Raw genomic sequence first — 18,920 nt, 5'->3', positions numbered from 1 at the left:
TACCCACAGGTGATTGTTTCATTGGATTCTGCTGTGAGTTGTTTTCACTCTTTGGCCAATCAGGGCCAAGCTGTGTCAGGACTCTGGAGAGAGTCACGAGTTTTCATGATTATCTTTTTAAGTATCATTATTATCTTTAGTAAGTATCCTTGCTGTATTCTTTAGTATAGTTTAGTATAGTATTCTTTAAAATAATATATTAAAGAATATATTTATATATAGTATTATAAAGTAATAAATTAGCCTTCTAAGAACATAAAGTCAGATGCATCATTCCTGCCTTCATCAAGGCATTCCCTGCAAATATTCCTGCAGACTCCTTCCCTGCAGTGGAGAGTTCATTCAAAGTGTCAGAACAACCCCAGAGCCACTGGCAACATGAAGATTGGGAGAATCAAGAGGTGACAATCCGTGCCTGCATTCAGTGTTTTACCAATATGTAGGAAAAGTCCTGGAAGCCCACCCTGAATCCCAGCAGGTCTGTCAGATTCTCTCCCACCTTTTTTCAACTCCATGCTCCCAGTGGGGAGATGCTTCTGAGCAGGTTAGGAAGGGGTGAGGGAAACACAGAAAAGTGGTAAAAACAACATAACTTCTGCTATTTCTCCCACTTGGGAAACATGCTTCAGCCCACAGCTGGGGAAGGGGAAGGAGAAGAGAAGAGAAGCCTGATTGTACCTCTGACAGAGAACCTCTCTCTTACCCATCTCCCATCCACACCCTTTGGGGTACAACGTGGGCTCTTTCTCAGCAGTCAAATCCCCCCTGAGGCTGACAGGTACAGCTGCTGGTTGGCACTTGTGTCCCCACACATCCACCCTCTCTTCTCTGAGGAAGGCACAGGAATCCCAACCCCTTTTCTGCACTTCAGCAGAAAAATCCACCCCCTAATTGGTGGCTGTGATGAAAATCTGTCAGGTCCAATTCTTTACTCCAACACCACCTCTCATCTTTTCTTTCCAAGGTCCCACACCTGCTCCTGGCCCTGTTTTCACAAATTTAGAGATATTTTTATTTCTAGTTGTAGCTCTGAGTACAGGAACTCTCCTGCAACACTTGACAGGACTAAGCAACAGTCCTGCTTCCAAGCCTAGGTGTATCTCTTGAAAATATGAATGCACTGGCTGTGTCTCTGCCCAGAAGCTGCAAAAACACAGATTTCTGTACCTCAGGCCAAGGATGCACAACCTGCCCTGCCCTCCCCACTGTGGGGTGCCAGTTTGCAGCTCGCTGACAGGAGGAGGGTGCAGGAACCACAGGGCATCCTGCAGCTGCAGCTAATGGGGGCAAAAAGGCTGCATTTGTCAGCCTGACAAAAACACCCCTGAGAAGTGGCATTTTCTTGTGTTCAGTGCCTCCCCACGCTGAGCTTCCTCTCTGCTCCCCACCAGCAGGGACAAAAAGCCTGCAGCCATTCAGCTGCACTGGCCAGACTCCCCTGCCTGGACTCTGCCTGTCACAGTGATGTTTATCTTTCATTGCTCCCCTTGAGTCCAGCACAGGAAAATCCTGCTGAAGATAAATCCCCTGTTTTAATAACGCTGAGCTTTGACGGAAGCAGTTTGTAGTCAAAGATTTGCTGATTGCTCTCGGCGAATAATAAAGCTTTATAAACAACTGTGCTTGTATCATCTGGCCTCTCTTTCTGTCATGCCTTGCTCTTGATCTTGCAGAGCTGACTGAAGTGGCTGGTGTCAGTTATTGCTCCAAAGAACCAAATCAAATTGATTGTGTCTGTCCAGAGCAGCTGCACATCCCTGTGTCACCATGGTCAGAGTGGCACTGACAGTCATCACTGACTCAGTGCTCACCAGCAGCAGATTTGCTGATGGGAGGATGACAGGAGCTTGCACAGCTCTTTATAGAACCCACACTGGCACTGTACCCCTCACCCTGTCTTGGTTTGGAAAAATAAGTGTCTGCTAAGGAAGGCAGGAGCCTCCCCTGAAATGGAAAATGTAAACCCTCCCCTCCCTCCAAATTGCTATAAATTTTACATTAAGGGACTCTCAGGCAAAAAATATGGGAGCAGGAAATAACAGTTTTTTAATAGGGAAGGAAATGAAAAGATAAAATAATCAATGCAGTAAACCAAACCAACACTGCCAGAGTCAGAACCCAGCCTGACACCCTGTGGGTCAGGGTGCTGGCAGCAGAACCATTGGAATTGTGGCTCAGCCCTCCTGCAGTGTCAGGGGTGGCTCTGCTGGAGCAGGGATCCTGGAGAAAGGTGCAGTCTCTGCCTCTGAAGATCCAGGGCAAGAGGCAGCTGCTGTTCCTCTGGGGAATCCAGTGCAGAAGCTGTGCTGGTGTTCCAGAATCTCAGATTATATCCAGGTAGGAATGCTTGGCTCCTCCCTCTGGGCTCACATCTCCCAATGGGATGCTGTAGTTCTTATCAGCCATGCAGGGACATTCCATAGCTGTTATCAGCAGGTGTCCCCTCCCCAGGGAGGAGTGGGTGTGGTCACTCAAAGAGAGAGATAAGGCAAACTGCCCACTTGACAAAGGTGATCTGCCCTGCAGATGGTAACAGAAAACATCTTGCCTTGCAATCTGGAACACACCCAAATGGGAACAAGGGGGATTCACATCTTTTGGCACAGCTGTGTTCAGTGTTCACTGGGCTCTGCAAATCCCAACTCACCCTCAGAGTTTGGTGTTCCTTACATCAAACCCACCTCCTGGGGAAGGGTGCACCAACCAAGCATCTCTCCTGGACCTGCCTCAACAACAGCAGTGCCCAGGACCACCAACCCCCTCTCCCCAATCCCAGGTGTATTTTAGATTTAAATGAAGCATGAACATTGCATGCTTTGGGAGGAAATACTTGTGACTTACTGCAGACAGTTAAAGGCACAGATTCCCAGCAGGAAGCAGGGAGGAATGTGATGGCTGTGAAGCTCTGTGGAGCCAGGAACATGCCCACTGCAATGTGAGCTGATCATATGGCACAGCAGATTTTGGTGCTCTCTTTGTCGTATGTCACATACTTCAGAGCTTTTGTGCCGACTGCCAGGAGACAAGAAAAACATACAATTAGTGGGGGAGGATCAAATATTCCATTTTCTAGGCAAACTGAAGGGCACTAAGCTCTGGGCTGTCTTCAGTAATAAAACTATTTGTGTTTTTACATATATATATGCTGATCTAGTCCCAAGCTTATTAGCAAAGAATTGCAAATGTACCTGGCTCTCTGCAGCCTGCAGGGAAAAAGCTGTGCTCCTAATGTTTAGTTCTTAAGGCTTTGAGTTTATGAACATTGATTTTCTGATTGTCCACAAGTAGCCAACAACTAAAAAAATTAGCCCAAAACCCCTTCCAAGAAACAAACAAATCCCTGTGTTTCCTTTATCACTGTTCCTCTCCAGTGCTTCTGTTTGTCATTCATGGTGAGGATGTGGCACAGTGACGTGCAGGAGGGAGTCCTTGAGGACAGCTGGTGACACAGAGCCGTGGCACTGGGGGCTTCTGCAGACAAAGAAAACCCAGCAAACCCCAGAGAGCCCAGCCAGCAGCTCATGGGGCTCCAGCAGCACAGCCCTGGGTGACAACAGGACTGGGGTGTGGCATTCACATACCCTGAACATGATCCCTTCACCCGGGGTTTTCCTCCTGGGAAGCTGAAAGGCAGCGAGAGAGGCCTCAGAAAAAAAAGGGAAACAATTCTGATCTCATTTGCTTCTCCTGTGTTGTGCTCATGTGTGGAATGTGTTTGGAGATTGTTTACCCACAGGTGATTGTTCCATTGGATTCTGCTGGGAGTTGTTTTCATTCTTTGGCCAATCAGGGCCAAGCTGTGTGGGGACTCTGGAAAGAGTCACAAGTTTTCATTATTATCTTTTTAGCCTTCTGTAAGTATCCTTTCTGTATTCTTTAGTATAGTATAGTATTCTAATATAGTATAGTAAATACTATACTATATTAGTATAGTATAATAAATTAATATAGTATAATAAATAGAGTAATATAGTATAATAAAGCAATAATAATAATTATTACTTTAAATAATATAATAATAATATAGTTTATATGGTATAATAAAATAATAAAGTATTGCATAATAAGTAACAAATTAACCTTCTGATGAGATGCAATCCTCCTTATCATCCTCTCCCCTTGCTGGGGTTTCCTGCATTTACAATAGACTGGGACAAAGCTCTTCTGAAGGTAATTTTGGGGCTGGAAGTGGAGCACATGGAGCAAACCCTCTTCTCCATTTCAAGGCTTTCATAACCAAGTTTAATACAGATCTGGAGAGGCAAAGTCTGACCAAAGGCAATGCAGAAACATCAGGAGAAGTTCACTGCTCTCACTAAAGCTGACAGAGGTACCCACACAGCTGGAGTTTCACTGCTTGAAATCCCCCTCCAGCAGCAGCATCTGACACTGATAGACTCTGACACACATCCTCACATAATTAAGTCAGAGAAACATCAGAATGAAAATATAACAAATGCTTCTCAGCTTCCCCAGAGGCTCTAGAATGTGGAGAGAAGAGTCAGCTTACAGATAAAATTGGTAGCAGTGAGATCCCCTGCCCTGTGCTGCTGGCTTGCAGCAGAGTTTCCTTTTCTGCAAAACACACACCTGCACCAAGAGCCTCTCTGAGGCCTTCAGGAGGAAGAAACCTGTAAGGAAAGGTAAATAAGAGGAGAGAAGTGACTAAGCAGAGGCTGTGAGGCACACACAGAGCTGTCACCCTCAGCCCAGGAGCTGTGCCAGGAGTCAGAGCACTCCAGGAGAGCTCTCAGCCCTGCTTTGCCATGCTCTGAGCGTGGCTGCTGCTGGAGGAGTTTAAACAATCCACCTTTAAAAGGCTGTTGTGTTGTCAGCCTCCAAGCCAGAACCACCCCTCAGTTCAAACATCCCCAAAGCTGGACCCAGCTCTTTCCTTGTTTGCTTTTTAATCAATGCCTTTGTCCAAAGTCCACTGAAATCCAGGAAAAAGCTCACACTGACTCAAGTGAGCTCTGACCCAGACACCAAGCATGAGGCTTGACCAGGAATTGTTTCTCTGGCAAAAGGAGATTCCTTGGGCTTCCATCCTTTTCTCACAACTGGCAAGAGTTTTTATCTAATTCCTATAAACCAGTATGAAACAACATCCATTCTATTAACCACTCCTCCAAAACAGTGCAGGAGTTTCCCTCTCCACCCCACTGGATCATCTCTGCAGATCCCCAGCAGTGCCTCTCCCAGCTCCCACAAAATGCAGACGGCTCACCTGAAGGCAATAGCTCGGTGTGGACCAAGAAATATCACAGAAGTCAGGGAAAAAGAGAGATTTTCCAGCATCTGAAGCTCTTTATTAACAACAGGCTGAGTTCTGGAGATGAGAGCGTGCTGTAGGATTTGCAGACTCCAAGGGGAGTTTAGCCTGTGGGAAGAGCCAAACCCTCTCTGAGGGAGAAATCTGCAGATACAAAATCTCTAATTTTTCCAAAAGTAGAAAAAGGCCATTTAATAGGAATTAAAGCCTTCCCACCTTGAACAAAAACAAATCAAGTACCAAGAGCAACACAGCACTGAGCTCCCAGAGCTCCTTCAGCAAGACAAAAGGTAACTCAGGTTGCCAAACCAGACCTGCTGCTCCCCCAGCCCTGATCTCTGCCAGCTCTTTGGCACCATCCCTGCAGTGCCCACTCTGTGCAGATGCTGTGTAACAATAAAAACCTCCCTGGAGCCAAGACAGTCTCCTTTGCACTCACATGGTAAAGGAAGAGGATTTTTTTTTTTCTTTTTTCGGTGTACAATTCTGCCTTTCAGGGGAGGAGAAAGAATTCAGATCTAAGTGTAATGGTAGTGGTTTGAGTTTCTGCAGGAAATGACTTGGGGTTATTAATATGTATTTTTTTCCATTGTAAAATGATCTCAAATGCTTTAACACAAGGAGAAGATCCTAAAAATCCAGAGCAGCTGAAAGTCACTGTAACAGCACACAATTTACACTCTATAGGTTCTGCAAATAGCAAGGACAAAACCTTTGATCCCCTCACATTTTCCTGTGGCCATTGTTCTCTGCCAGGTGTTACTTCAGTACTGAAGGTCTCAGGCTTTTTGCAGCACCCCAAGGTGGATTTGGATGCATGAGAGGTGAGGAGCAGATTTTCTGGGCTCACAGCTGTCACACAGGTGCTTGAAATGACATAAAATTGGACTCAGTGACCCTGGGAGTGCCTTCCTAAAGCTGCCTCCAAAGGGAGCAGCCAGCAGCAGCCAGGTCCCCACAAATCCACGTGGCACCTCAGACCTTACCCTGCCAGGACTCTGCTGTCCTCACTGGGCATCAGGAGCCACAGACACCTGCTCAGGAGTGCTGTGATTAAAGTACAAGTCCCTCCTATGTTCTTTTCATCTGGGAGGGTTTTTAAAACCCATTCAACTACATTCCTGAAACAATGCTGACTGAAAGCTGTTACCCAGTCCTCTTTAGGGGTCTTGCAGAGGGTTCTCTCCAGTGGCTCCCCCAGAGCTTGGACACTTGCATCTCCGAGGGGAGAAGGCTCTAACTTTGAAATAAAATATACTTGTAAATTTAAATCTAAATTTAAGGGCATATTCAATGCTCTAGGGCAGATGCAAACACAGATGTTAACACATGCAGAAGCTGGGGATCAAATTTGCTCTTCCTTATATCTGTGCAGCTCAGGAGTGACTCTGCTGCAATCAGGGTGCACATTCCCTGCTCTCAGATAATCCCCTGCACCTGAGTGATGAGTGGCTCAGAAACCATTTCAGAGAACATATTGCAGAGCATAAACATTGCTCCAATGAGACTCCATGGCCAAGCTGCAGAGATTTTACACCAAGGGGTGGTAACCTGAGAAAAGGTTATTGAGTCAGCAACACAGCCAAATCAGGCCCTGGCTGTCCCGTGGGACACTGAGCTGCAGTTGCTTTCAATTCCTCTTTGTCATCCCTTCCCCTGCAATGTTACATTCCACTGACAGGCTCTGCACCACCAGATGAGAACTGAGCCCCTAAGTTTAGGATTAAGCAATGAATGTATGGATCTCATCTGACAGCACATGCTTGGGATCTAACAAAGCTCAGCCCTGGCTTTCTCCAGAGACATCCCTCCCTCTGCCCTTCTCACTCAGATCCTCTGTCAGGAGCCCTCTGAACTTGGCCAAAGCAAAATACTTTCCTGATACTTTGGCAAGTGATCAGTTAAATCTTTTCACTTCCTGCCCTTCTGATGGGAAGAGGATCATCCATGTGCTGACTGGGCACAAGAATATCACAAGAAACATCAGTGCCCACCTGGCCAGGCAGAATTGCACAACTGAAATCAAACAGCCAAAGGCTGGAGCTGCCATCCATAGCACCTCTACCCAAAGCTCACATCCAGGACACAGATGCAGCATTTCACATGCTCCCTATCCTGAACTCAAAATTCACTCTCAACAATCAAATTCCACCCAGAATTTTATTTTAGGAGGACAACATGTACAAAGATGGTGCCTAACAGGGTCTCTGCTTCCAAACACTCATTTGCCCAGACAACACTTAGTGAGGATCCTGTCACAGCTGAATGGAGCAAGGAGAACTGCCTTTCAATTTGCCAAGGCAACAGCCTTCAGCTGCCCACCACACATACCATGACCTTCACAGCCAAACAAAGGAGTGCCAGTTATTCACAGAGAATATCAAGGGCTTTACAAGAAAAAAAATTGGACATGGCTGCTCAAACAGCCCTCAAACCACGTAGGCTGCTACTGTCTGCTTCCTAACAAGAAGAAAAATGTGTTAGGAAGTTCTAAAATTAGGTGCTGAGCACCTGAAAAAAGTTCTATTCAAAGCAGAGAATAAAATGCCACATGGAACTGGCTGTATTTTAAATGGCTGGGTATGCTTAGCATGAGCCATACATGGCTCCAGAGGGGAAATTTTGCACCTGAAGTGCATGTGCAAGGTAATGCAAGGTATTGTCTACAGCAGCTGTGGCTGCCCCATCCCTGGAAGTGTCCAAGGCCAGTTTGAATGGGACTTGGAGCAATCTGGGATAGTGGAAGGTGTCCCTGCCCATGGCAGGGGGTGGAATGAAATGATCTTTAAGTTCTCTTCCAACCTGAACCATTCTCTGATTCTGTGACTCTATGCTTCTGTGTTATCATTTTCATACCAAGACTTTTTAGAATATTACAAGAAAACCACATAGGGAATAACAGATCTTGAGGTTCATGAGACAATTTGATCCTTGATGACTTGGCTTTGTGTGCAAGTCCCTGAGGATTTACTCTGGCAGTAATTATACACTGAGCTCCCTATTCCTGTTTGATTAGAATTCATCTTCCAAAAAGGAGCACTTGCAGTCCTTACTTAGACAGCTGGAGAAATGGAAAATTCACTACTTCTTCTGGTAACTTGTCGCCCACACTGCTGAAAGATGTGTTCCTTGTGTACACAGACAAATGGGAAACATCAGTATTCCAGACTCCTGCATTGTCCCCCTTTCAATTCTGATTGATCACGGTTCTCACACGCTCCAGGCCCAGTTGCCCCCAGTAGGAAATGCTCTGTTAATGCCTGTGGGTGTGCAGGAGAGGCTCAGTGCATGCTGAGAGAGAAGTGCCTTTTGTTCAGAGAACAGCTTTTGCTGTGCTGCAGAACAACTTCAGGCTACAAACTATTTCTGAAGAGTTTAGCAGGACTCAGTTCCCATGGATATATGTGTGTATCCTACATGTTCAAGAAAACAAGTGTCTCTCAGGCTCACTGATGCCTGGTGTTGCTTAATTAAACATTCTTGTGCTGGAAGGAAAACAGGAAAGTTGAAATTAGATATTTACTAAACAGATGAAGTAATTCTCTAGAAGAACACATTATTCTGCTTACCTCTAACATCTCGTGTGGTCTCCCAAAACAAATCAGGTAATACAGCAGAAAACAAAATATCTGTTCTGTTCTCTCTTTTCCCTCTGTCCTGGCCACTAGATGAAGACAGATAAAAAAACAGAGAGAAAACAACTTCAAAACAAAAGGCAACAGGACTGTGAAAGTTGTGGCAACCTAATTCTCAGAGATGATCTATTTATGCCAAAAATGGGTCTCACTGGAAGTCTGTGGCAGTCAATCCCCTGGCCTGCCATGCAGGCAGGATTTGGCCCTGCTGAAGCATCCTCTGCATTCCCAGCTGCTGTGTCCAGCTGCCTCAGAGGAATGCGGGGCTGCCGAGGCCGCTGGCACCGGGCAAGTCCAAACTTCCAGAGAAAAGCAAATTCCACCACAACCCTTGGACCTGAGCTTTTCAGTGCCACGGCTGAGGCTGATAAAGAAACCCCCTGCCTGAAAATAATTCAATTTAGTTTCTTCTCCCTCACCAGCATGTTTGAGCCAGCCCTTTATTGAATATAGCTGTGAGCGTTTGGAGCGCGTTGCAGAGAGACACGAACGCTGATGAGCAGCACCAGGGAGGAAAGCAGGGCTGGATTTGTGCATTTGTGTGTTCACCTCACAGCAGATTACAATCAAGTACTCAAGACAGTATTTTTATTGTCTTGATATTTATAGGATTCAGCCCTATAAATATTTTTATAGGGCTGAATCCTGGTCCTACAAGTAAACGAGATTTTCACCGCTTCATAGTGAATTAGACAAGAGTTTGCACAACAGGGCTTTCAGGAAGGATTAAAACAAGCAAATAAACATATATCAGTCATTTTAGCACTCTGGTTTAAACAGAAATGTTTGAAGCATAAAAGCCAGTTAACTCCTATTGGAAATCAATGGGAGCTGAGGGAATACAGCATTCTGGTACCCTTGGAAATTGTCCTTTGACTATGGACTGCCATATCTCTGCTTTCTCTAAAATAAGATGGAAATGCAAGGTGATTTTGCAGCTGTCCCCAGACTTCTTGCCTAAGAGGAAAAGTTGTTTCTGTGAACCTCATGTTCATCCCACTCTGTGCTTCCCCTTCTCCACAAGAATCAGCCACCACTAAAGCTGGAATTTTAAATCTTATAAAGCATTGTCGTGCTTCTCAGGGTAAAATTCAAAATACGAGCTACTTCCAGGGAGAAAGGAGGCTCTTTCAGCGCGGGCTCGCTATCCACCTCCACATCAGCCTCTCTCCGAGCGCATCCGGAGCGCTCTGCGCGGGGCACCTGCGGAGCGCGGCTGCCTCTGGCTCTCCCTGTCGGCCGCTGACGCCTCTCTGCGCGCTGAGCTGAAGCGCAGCGCCGAGCCCCACAGCCAGCGGTGCCACCGCGGCAGGGGAGCGCCGAATTCCGGCGGAGTGGCCGGGAAAACTTTCCAGGCATCTCCCGGAGGCTGACGCTGCCCGGCGGGGCTCGTTCCGCGGGATGAGCGGGGCGCTCCGGACGCGCTCCCGGCCCGGGGAGCCCCGTTCCCGACTGGGACAGCCCCATTCCCGGGGGACAGAGCCCCATTCCCGGGGGACAGAGCCCCATTCCCGGGGGACAGAGCCCCATTCCCGGCTCGGGGAGCCCCGTTCCTGGCAGGGACAGAGCCCCATTCCCGGGGGACAGAGCCCCATTCCCGGCTGGGACAGAGCCCCATTCCCGGGGGACAGAGCCCCATTCCCGGCCCGGGGAACCCCATTCCCGGGGGACAGAGCCCCATTCCCGACTCGGGGAGCCCCGTTCCAGGCTGGGACAGCCCCATTCCCGGCTCGGGGAGCCCCGTTCCTGGCAGGGACAGCCCCGTTCCCGACTCGGGGAGCCCCATTCCCGGGGTACAGAGCCCCATTCCCGACTCCCGGAGCCCCATTCCCGGAGGACAGAGCCCCATTCCCGACTCGAGGAGCCCCGTTCCCGGCAGGGACAGCCCCATTCCCGGGGGACAGAGCCCCATTCCCGACTCCCGGAGCCCCATTCCCGGAGGACAGAGCCCCATTCCCAACTCGGGGAGCCCCGTTCCTGGAGGACAGAGCCCCATTCCCGACTTGAGGAGCCCCGTTCCCGGCTGGGAGAGCCCCGTTCCTGTCTCGAGGAACCCCGTTCCCAGCTCGGGGAGCCCCGTTCCCAGCTCGGGGAGCCTCATTCCCGGCCGGGACAGCCCCGTTCCCGGCTGGGACAGCCCCACTCCCGGCTCGGGGAGTCCCGTTCCCGGCTGGGACAGCCCCGTATCCGGAGGACAGAGCCCCGTTCCCGGCTCCGGGAGCCGCATTCCTAGCTGGGGAACCCCGGTTCCTAGCTCGGAGAGCCCCGTTCCCGGAGAACTGAGCCGCGTTCCTGGCTCCGGGAGCCGCATTCCCAGCTCGGGGAGCCCCGTTCCCGGCTGAGACAGCCCCATTCCCGAAGGACAGAGCCCCGTTCCCTGCTGGGACAGCCCCACTCCCGTCTCGGGGAGCCCCATTTCCAGCTCGGGGAGCCCCGTTCCCGGAGGACAGAGCCCCGTTCCCAGCTCGGCGAGCCGCTCTCCGCAGGGTCCCCGCCCGGGCTGAGCACAGCCGGCGCTCTCGCCGCTTTCCCCGGAGCGCTGCCGGACCCGGACGGCACCTGCGGGGTCCCCGCGGGCTCGGAGCGGGCTCGGAGCGGGGCAGCCCCGGCGGGGCGGGGGCGGCTCTTCCCCCCCTTCCCCCCCTTTCCCCCGGGGGCAGCCCGGTCCCGCCCTGCCTCCCGCGGGGGGCGGAGCGGCCGCCGCCGGGGCCGGGAGCTCCGGGGCCGGTGCGACGGTGCCGGGGCCGCCGCCGCCGCCCATGGAGCCCAACGGGACGGCGGCGGCGGGGGACAACGGGACGGCGGCGGCGGCGGCGGGCGGCGGGGGAGCCCCCGGGAGCGGCCCCCTGCTCATCCCCTCGGCCTTCGGGACGGTGCTGTCGGTGATGTACGTGGCCGGGGTGGCCGGCAATGTCTACACGCTGGTGGTGATGTGCCACTCGGCGCGCTGCGCCGCCCCCATGTACAGCTCCATCGTCAGCCTGGCCCTGGCCGACCTGCTCTACCTCTCCACCATCCCCTTCATCGTCTGCACCTACCTGGCCCAGGACTGGTACTTCGGGGACCTGGGCTGCCGCATCCTGCTCAGCCTGGACCTGCTCACCATGCACGCCAGCATCTTCACCCTCACCCTCATGTGCACCGAGCGCTACCTGGCCGTCACCCGGCCCCTGGACACCCTGAAGCGGTCGCGGGGCTACCGGAAGGTCACGGCGGGGGCTGTGTGGTCGGTGTCGCTGCTGCTCACGCTGCCCATGATGCTGATGGTCACGCTGACCGAGGGGGGCAAGGCGGAGGGCAAGGTGAAGAGGATGTGTGCGCCCACCTGGAGCGTGGACGCCTACAGGACCTACCTGACCGTGCTCTTCAGCACCAGCATCATGGCCCCGGGCATCATCATCGGCTTCCTCTACACGCGCCTGGCCAGGACCTACCTGGAGTCCCAGAGGAACCCCCCCCACAAGGAGAAGAGCAAGAGGTCCCCCCGGCAGAAGGTCCTCATCATGATTTTCAGCATCGTGCTGGTCTTCTGGGCCTGCTTCCTGCCCTTTTGGATCTGGCAGCTGGTGCGCCTCTACAGCAGCTCCCTGCAGCTCACCACCCAAACCCAGAAGTGCATTAACTACCTGGTGACCTGCCTGACCTACAGCAACAGCTGCATCAACCCCTTCCTCTACACCCTGCTCACCAAAAACTACCGGGAGTACCTGCGCAACCGGCACCGCAACTTCTACAGGTTCACGTCCTCCTTCCGCAAGAGGGGCTCCAACCTGCAGTGCTCCTGGGGCCGCTCCATGTCCTCCAGCAACCAGTACGACTACAGCTCCGAGGCGCTGGGCATGGCCACGCTCAAGGACAAGTGAGGAAGAGGAGGCGCTGCCAACACGCAGAGACCGGCAGAGCGGCCGGCCAAGGTAGGGCTTTGGGGACCCCCTAGCCCTGAAGGGTTCTAAAAACTCGGTTTTGGTGCTCTCTCCGTAGAGAGGGGCAAGGAGTCGTGTGAATGCGAGGGCTGCAAGATGAGTCTGGAGTTCCATCTGGCTGAGGGATGCTGGGGGGTCCTGCCGGGAGCCAGCAGCTGTTTGGGACAAATCCTGCAGGGTTTGGGGTGCAGAAGAGGAGGTGGATGCTCTGCTCCGTTCTGCCATGAACTCTTTTCACGCCTGGCTGTTTTGTCTCCAGCTCCGCACTCACATCGTGTGGTTTCTCAGTGCTGCCCTGGGGCTGCAGCTGGGTCAGAGCTGCAGAAATCTGAAATTGGCCCAGGATCGCTTAACTGAGCTGCCAGCCTCGGGTTTGCCCTGTGTGTTACTTGTAAAGAGACTTTTAAGCCCCTTTTCCTATTTCCTGTTACATTACGATGCACTACTGTTCTATCAAGCCTAAAGTCTCTATTTTAAAATTCATTGCAGCAGCACTTTGAACTCCAAGCATTCAAAAACCTCCAGGTAAGCTGTTAGAAACCACGGGATTACCAAAAAAAAAAAACAAAAACCCTTGTAATTTTTTAAGGTTTCTACCTAAGGTGGTTTGAATTTGCCACTGATTTTTTCTTCTTGAAAAAGTTGGTCCTTTTCTTAAAAGTCAACCGAGCTTGACAAACCTGAAAATTTACTTTGGAAGAAATAAAAAATTATTTATAATCCTATCACTCAAAGACCTGAGCTCTAAGAAAATGACTGAATCCTATACCATGAAACTCATCATAAAAGAGACAAATTTTTTCATGACATTTGATCAAAACCAATGTTTTGCCTCAATGTATTCTGCTCATTTTCTCCCTGCTTGGCATCTCACAGTAAACCTTCAGCACAGATCCTGGAGATGCCTGTGAGCACTTAAACCATTGTAAAGTGTCAGTTTATAAATAAATGCTTATTAAAAACGGACCCTCCTCAGGTTTCCCCTTGCCTGGTCTCTTCACCCAGCTCAGGGGGTTGTTTTTATCAGGGCAGATGCTGAAAATAGCAGTTTGCAGCTGGGGGGGTAAGTTGGGGTCAATATTCTTCTTTCTTGTTCTGGGACAGACTCTGGGAATAAGCAAAGCATGGTAGGAGTTGCACAAACTCCTTTCAGCAGCTGGTGATGCCCAGAAGCAGCAGCAGTGTGAGGAGCTGTCATTTCCACTTTTTGATTATTTATTACTTATTCCAGCCCCCATCTGCCTGAGCAGAGTCCTCCTCCAGCCCTGCAGTGCTGCATTCCTGTGTCCCACACCAAACTTTGGGGTCTGGTTGTGCCCCAGCAGAGACACCAAGTGCCAACAGCACAGACAGGGCCGGAGAGCAGGGAACAGGCTCAGGGACACTGGGTTCTGTGCACTCAGCCAGCAGAAAGATTCACAGGTTGGTGAAGGTGTTTCTGTGCTGGAGTCTGTTCTCTTGGGATGCTTTCTGGGCAGCAGGGGAATGAGGAACTCACCTTGCCCATGTTGCTTTTGACCACAGGGCTGTCTTTGAAACACCAGTGATCGCTTTGTCATATTCCAGTGCTGCACAGACCCCAAGCTGGGCATCACAAATAGTCCTAATGTTGTCTTTCCTTCTGAAACAGGGGAAATAACACACAATTCATGGTGGAGACTGGCAGGGAGAGCAGGATTCAGCAGATTTTCAGAACAACTTTTCAGAACTTAATTGATTGTTTAATTATTAAGTCCAAACTCATTGTTACTTCCCCTTTAGTTCCCATTTCCGAGGCTGGAAGTCTTTCCCATATAAGAATTAAAAAGATAAGACAGAACTCAGAGGGCATTTTGGGAAGGCTGGAGTGTGAATGTCATGTGCAAAGTGTGTCTGGACAGAAGTCCTGGAAGAACCAGGCATGGCTGCATCCCATGAGCAGGACAGGAATCAAAAAGAGTTGTGGGGACTTTGCTTTGTACTTTAAAAAAGGAAAAAAAAATTAAAAAGCTGAGCAGCCTAAACCACAGCTATTAATAAGAGAGGGGAGCTGAAAAGGAGTTCTGCCTGGGAGAAAAAAAAAAAAGGTGAAAAGGAGATTCTGTTGCTCTGCTCAGTGTCACCTGCAGTGTCACCAACAGGGGCTGTGATTTCTGTGCCACAGGGTGGGAGCATGAACCAGAGAGGGGTGAGGGAGGAACACCCAGATGAAAGGATATTTCCATAACAGTGTGCCCAGCTGGTCAAGGAGGGTGATCCTCCCCCCCAACACTGAGAAGGAAGAGTTGGGATTCCCAAAGCCATGAGATTAAAAATATTTTATTTATGTCCCCAGCCCCAGAGGTTACAGAAGTGTGTGAAAATTGAGATGACCACAGTCTGGTCATCTCAATGATGATGGGACTTTGCAAATTCTGTGTTTGGTATCACTTCAGGTAAAGTTGAAGCATCTCAGGCCAGGGCTGAGTAACAGCAGGGAAATCAGTGGGGCTGTAACTGAAAAACAGCATCTGGAGAGTTCCTTGAAAACTATTTTATTTTGGCTATTTTGCATTCCAGGAAATCAGGTTCTGTGTGCCCTGGGGTCACACCTAAATCATGGTAATCCTGTGGTTCTTAATGCTTTGGGTGTTTTATTATCAATGAAATGTTGCAGCAGGCTCAGTAACACAGTTCCTTCTTCAGAAACGTGGGAAATGGGAATTTTAGGAAAGGCAGAAGCCTTTTTCTTGTTGGGCCAGAGGCTGTCACTGCAAAACTCCATACATGCTTTACAAGAAGGAAAATAATTTAATCATTAGAGATTTTTGTTCCAATGCCTCTTAGGATTTAGGGGTTTATAACAAAAAACTCAACCCAGAGTGGGAAAGAAAAGCAGTTTCATCCTGAGTGCTCTCTCCTTCCTTTGTGGTGGATCTCCTTCTCAGGTGGGAGATGCTGCAGCAATGGCAATTTTTCCACTTTTACATGAAAAGACAAAGACCACTCCTTTATGGCCCAGATGAGGATGGTTGTTTTCACCAGACACAGCAGAATCCATCTGAACCTTATGGAATTTTTTGCAGCCTTTACCTTCAGTCACTTTTTTTAAAAATCATCTTTCTCTTCACTTTCAAAACACAAATTTGCAATAAAAGCTCAAAAGCCCCACATTATAATTCTCTCATGAGTTCCAGCAAATCATTAACATTTTCATTCCTGTTTAAACAGTCAGGTTTGGTGCTTGGTGTGTGACTGAGCATCAGGGGAGCCACCAAAAGAGAGGGGACTTGATGAGCATTTTGCACCTTGAGCTGCAAGGGGACACAGGGGGATTAACTGTGGGGAATGGGGGGGGATGACAGAGTCCATAATTTATTATAATCTATTATAAACTAATGTAATGTAATATAATATTATATTACAATAATATAATATATATTATGTTATTATATATAGTATAATATGATGTGATATATGATATGATATAATATGGTATAATATAATAATTATAATTATATAATTATGTATTATAATAATATATAATAATGTATTATATTATTATATAATGTATATAATTATTATTATATTATACCATATAATATATTATGGTATAATATAATAATTATAGTGATATAATTATATATTATAATAATATATAATAAAATATAATAAAATATAGTAATATAATATATAATGATATATAATGATATATAATAATATATAATATAACATAATGTAGCATAGCATAATATAATATAATATAATATAATATAATATAATATAATATAATATAATATAATATAATTTACTATTACATATATATTATATATAGAATAGAATAGAATAATATATATTATATATATTTTATATATTATAATCTCTATGTAATCTGAGAGAAGAAAGCACATAAAGCTCATAGCAGAGCCCACCCCTCAAGCCCTGAGTGCAGAAAACTTAGAGAAATCCTCAGAGCAGCCCCAAAAAGTTCAGGATGTTTTGCCAGACCTCTGTCTGCTTTGAGGACACTCAGCTCTTCTGTCTCATTTCAGAGTCCCTCTGGTGGCAGCAGCAAGTTCCCATCCCGAGGTCTCAAGAAGAAAATTTGCTTTTTATTTCTAGGCTTTAAAACAGAAAGGTTGCCCCAAATCACAGCACAACATTACAACATAAAGAGCATTTTATCCCTTTAAAGAAGAACATTTCTTCAGCATCTGGAGGGGGAGAGCAGAGAAAAACCTCCTTCCAGGGGTTAAATTTCCCATTTTTCTTCCTGTGCCAAACCCAGAGTAATTTCATTCCTGTCATTTTGCACAGCATCCTCCCAGCCAGCACCCACAGAAACACCCAGGGCTGGTGACTCACTCCAAAACTGGGGGTTTTCTGCCTCTTAATATTGGGGTTTGCTGTTATTTTCTGGTTTTTCTGGGGAATGGAGAGATGCTGAGTTAATGACTGTGATTTATGAGAAATAAATTGCTTTGTCTTCAAAACAGTAGCCCCAGCTTTGCAGGGTGTAAGTAGCTTGTAAAGTTATTGTTATTAGCATTATACAAGTTTTTTGCCCTTGTTTGGGAATGTGTCTAAAGCACAGCAGGAGAAAGGATGGCAAAGTGTTGGGAGGGGTTGGATGGCTCAGGCTGAGCTTTGTGAAGGCAGAGGGAGGAACTCCTCCCAGCCAAACCTGTGGGATGCAACAAGCTTCTGTCAGACTCCCCCAAAAAATTAGTATATTAATATTATAAAAATAATACTAATATAATATTATAATGAAACATAATATTAATAGAATGTACTACTGTTAATATAGCTTTGTGATCTGTGGTCACAACTATAACTAATATAATATTAGTTATAGGTCACAACTATATAATATAATATTATATAGGTCTATATAATATAATATAATTACTATAATTACAATATATATAATATATAAATACAAAAAGTATAATTACAACAATATAATATAATATAATATAACATAATATAATATAATATAATATAATATAATATAATATAATATAATATAATATATATGTTATATATTATATATTATATAATATATATTGTATAATATATAATATAATATAATATAATATAATATAATATAAGTCACAACTATATAATATAATATTATAATGTAACATAATATTAATAGAATGTACTACTATTAATATAATAATAAAATTTATATATTATTATTAAAATATTGATATATTAATGATAACTGGGAAACAATATATTAATATTATACTAAATATAGGTATACTAAAATCTTAAATGGGATGCCTATCAAAATTATATCAAATATATATATATTTTAATCATTAATATTTATGCTCAGGAATGCAGCTTTCTGCCCACACTGAGTTGCTGGTTTGGTATATATCACTTTTGGGGGAAACTAATTTCAGTTTAACAAATGTGAATGGTCAAAACTGAGCTTTGTGATCTGTGGTCACAACTGGAGCCCAAAGAAAATGCTCCCAATGGAATTTACCAAAGCAAAACTGCTGCACCATTTTACTTTGGTCACCCACCCAAGAAAGGGAGAATTAAAAGAGGAAAGGGAGAAATGAATCCTGTAAAAGTCTTCAATGAAACATTTTGGTGAGCACTAGAAATGCTTCTACTGTCAGAGATGGGGTAAAGAGTTAAAAAGCAGGCATTAAACATTTATTAAAAAAGGCTGAACTTCAATACTGTGGAAGATCCCACCCAGACCCCCTCCATCGAGATATCTGGAAGGAAAGTAGTAAATAAATAGTAAATGAGTAGTAAATAAGTAAATAACAATCAAGCTACCAGCAGTATCAGCCATGCTTGGCAGCGGGAGCAGCTCTAAAACCAAAGCCATGCTAATGCTGCAGGAGTAAAATCTGCCAAGTTTGCTCCAGCTTGTTTTGGCCAATCTCTCTCTGAGGTGCTGTTAGCCCTTCCTTGTGCATTCCTGTTGGGATCTTGAATTCAGCTCCTGAATTCTTAACTAGAACCAAACATGATTCCATCCAAACAAAGCAAGGGAGATTCCTGAAGCTAAACGTGGTGTGTCCAAACACACAGCCTGTCAGAGACACTTCACTGTGTGCTCCTGCAAGCCAGGGATGTCCATCAAACTCACAGCCTTCT

At 46.8% G+C, this 18,920-nt stretch overlaps 1 protein-coding gene and 1 long non-coding RNA gene across 2 annotated transcripts; one reads left to right on the top strand and one right to left on the bottom strand.

Moving 5' to 3' along the window:
- Positions 1-2,021: 2,021 nt before the first annotated feature.
- On the bottom strand, positions 2,022-4,748 carry LOC143695504 (uncharacterized). The gene is made up of 3 exons (XR_013184753.1): positions 4,511-4,748; positions 2,842-3,012; positions 2,022-2,556 (listed from the first exon to the last, which is right to left on the bottom strand). It is a non-coding gene; the product is annotated as an uncharacterized LOC143695504 (long non-coding RNA).
- Positions 4,749-11,580: 6,832 nt separating this feature from the next.
- Positions 11,581-13,796, top strand: LOC129128180 (urotensin-2 receptor-like). The gene has a single exon (XM_054645316.2). The coding sequence runs from the start codon at positions 11,667-11,669 to the stop codon at positions 12,768-12,770; it is 1,104 nt and encodes a 367-aa protein (XP_054501291.1). The 5' UTR covers positions 11,581-11,666; the 3' UTR covers positions 12,771-13,796.
- The last annotated feature ends 5,124 nt before the right edge of the window (positions 13,797-18,920 follow it).

Source organism: Agelaius phoeniceus, chromosome 19 (assembly GCF_051311805.1).
Source record: "Agelaius phoeniceus isolate bAgePho1 chromosome 19, bAgePho1.hap1, whole genome shotgun sequence".
Classification (NCBI taxonomy): domain Eukaryota; kingdom Metazoa; phylum Chordata; class Aves; order Passeriformes; family Icteridae; genus Agelaius; species Agelaius phoeniceus.
This window is presented reverse-complemented; position numbering and strand designations above follow the sequence as displayed.

Excerpts from the sequence above, each read along its gene's own strand:
- LOC129128180 (XM_054645316.2), top strand. The coding sequence starts at position 11,667 with ATGGAGCCCAACGGGACGGCGGCGGCGGGGGACAACGGGACGGCGGCG.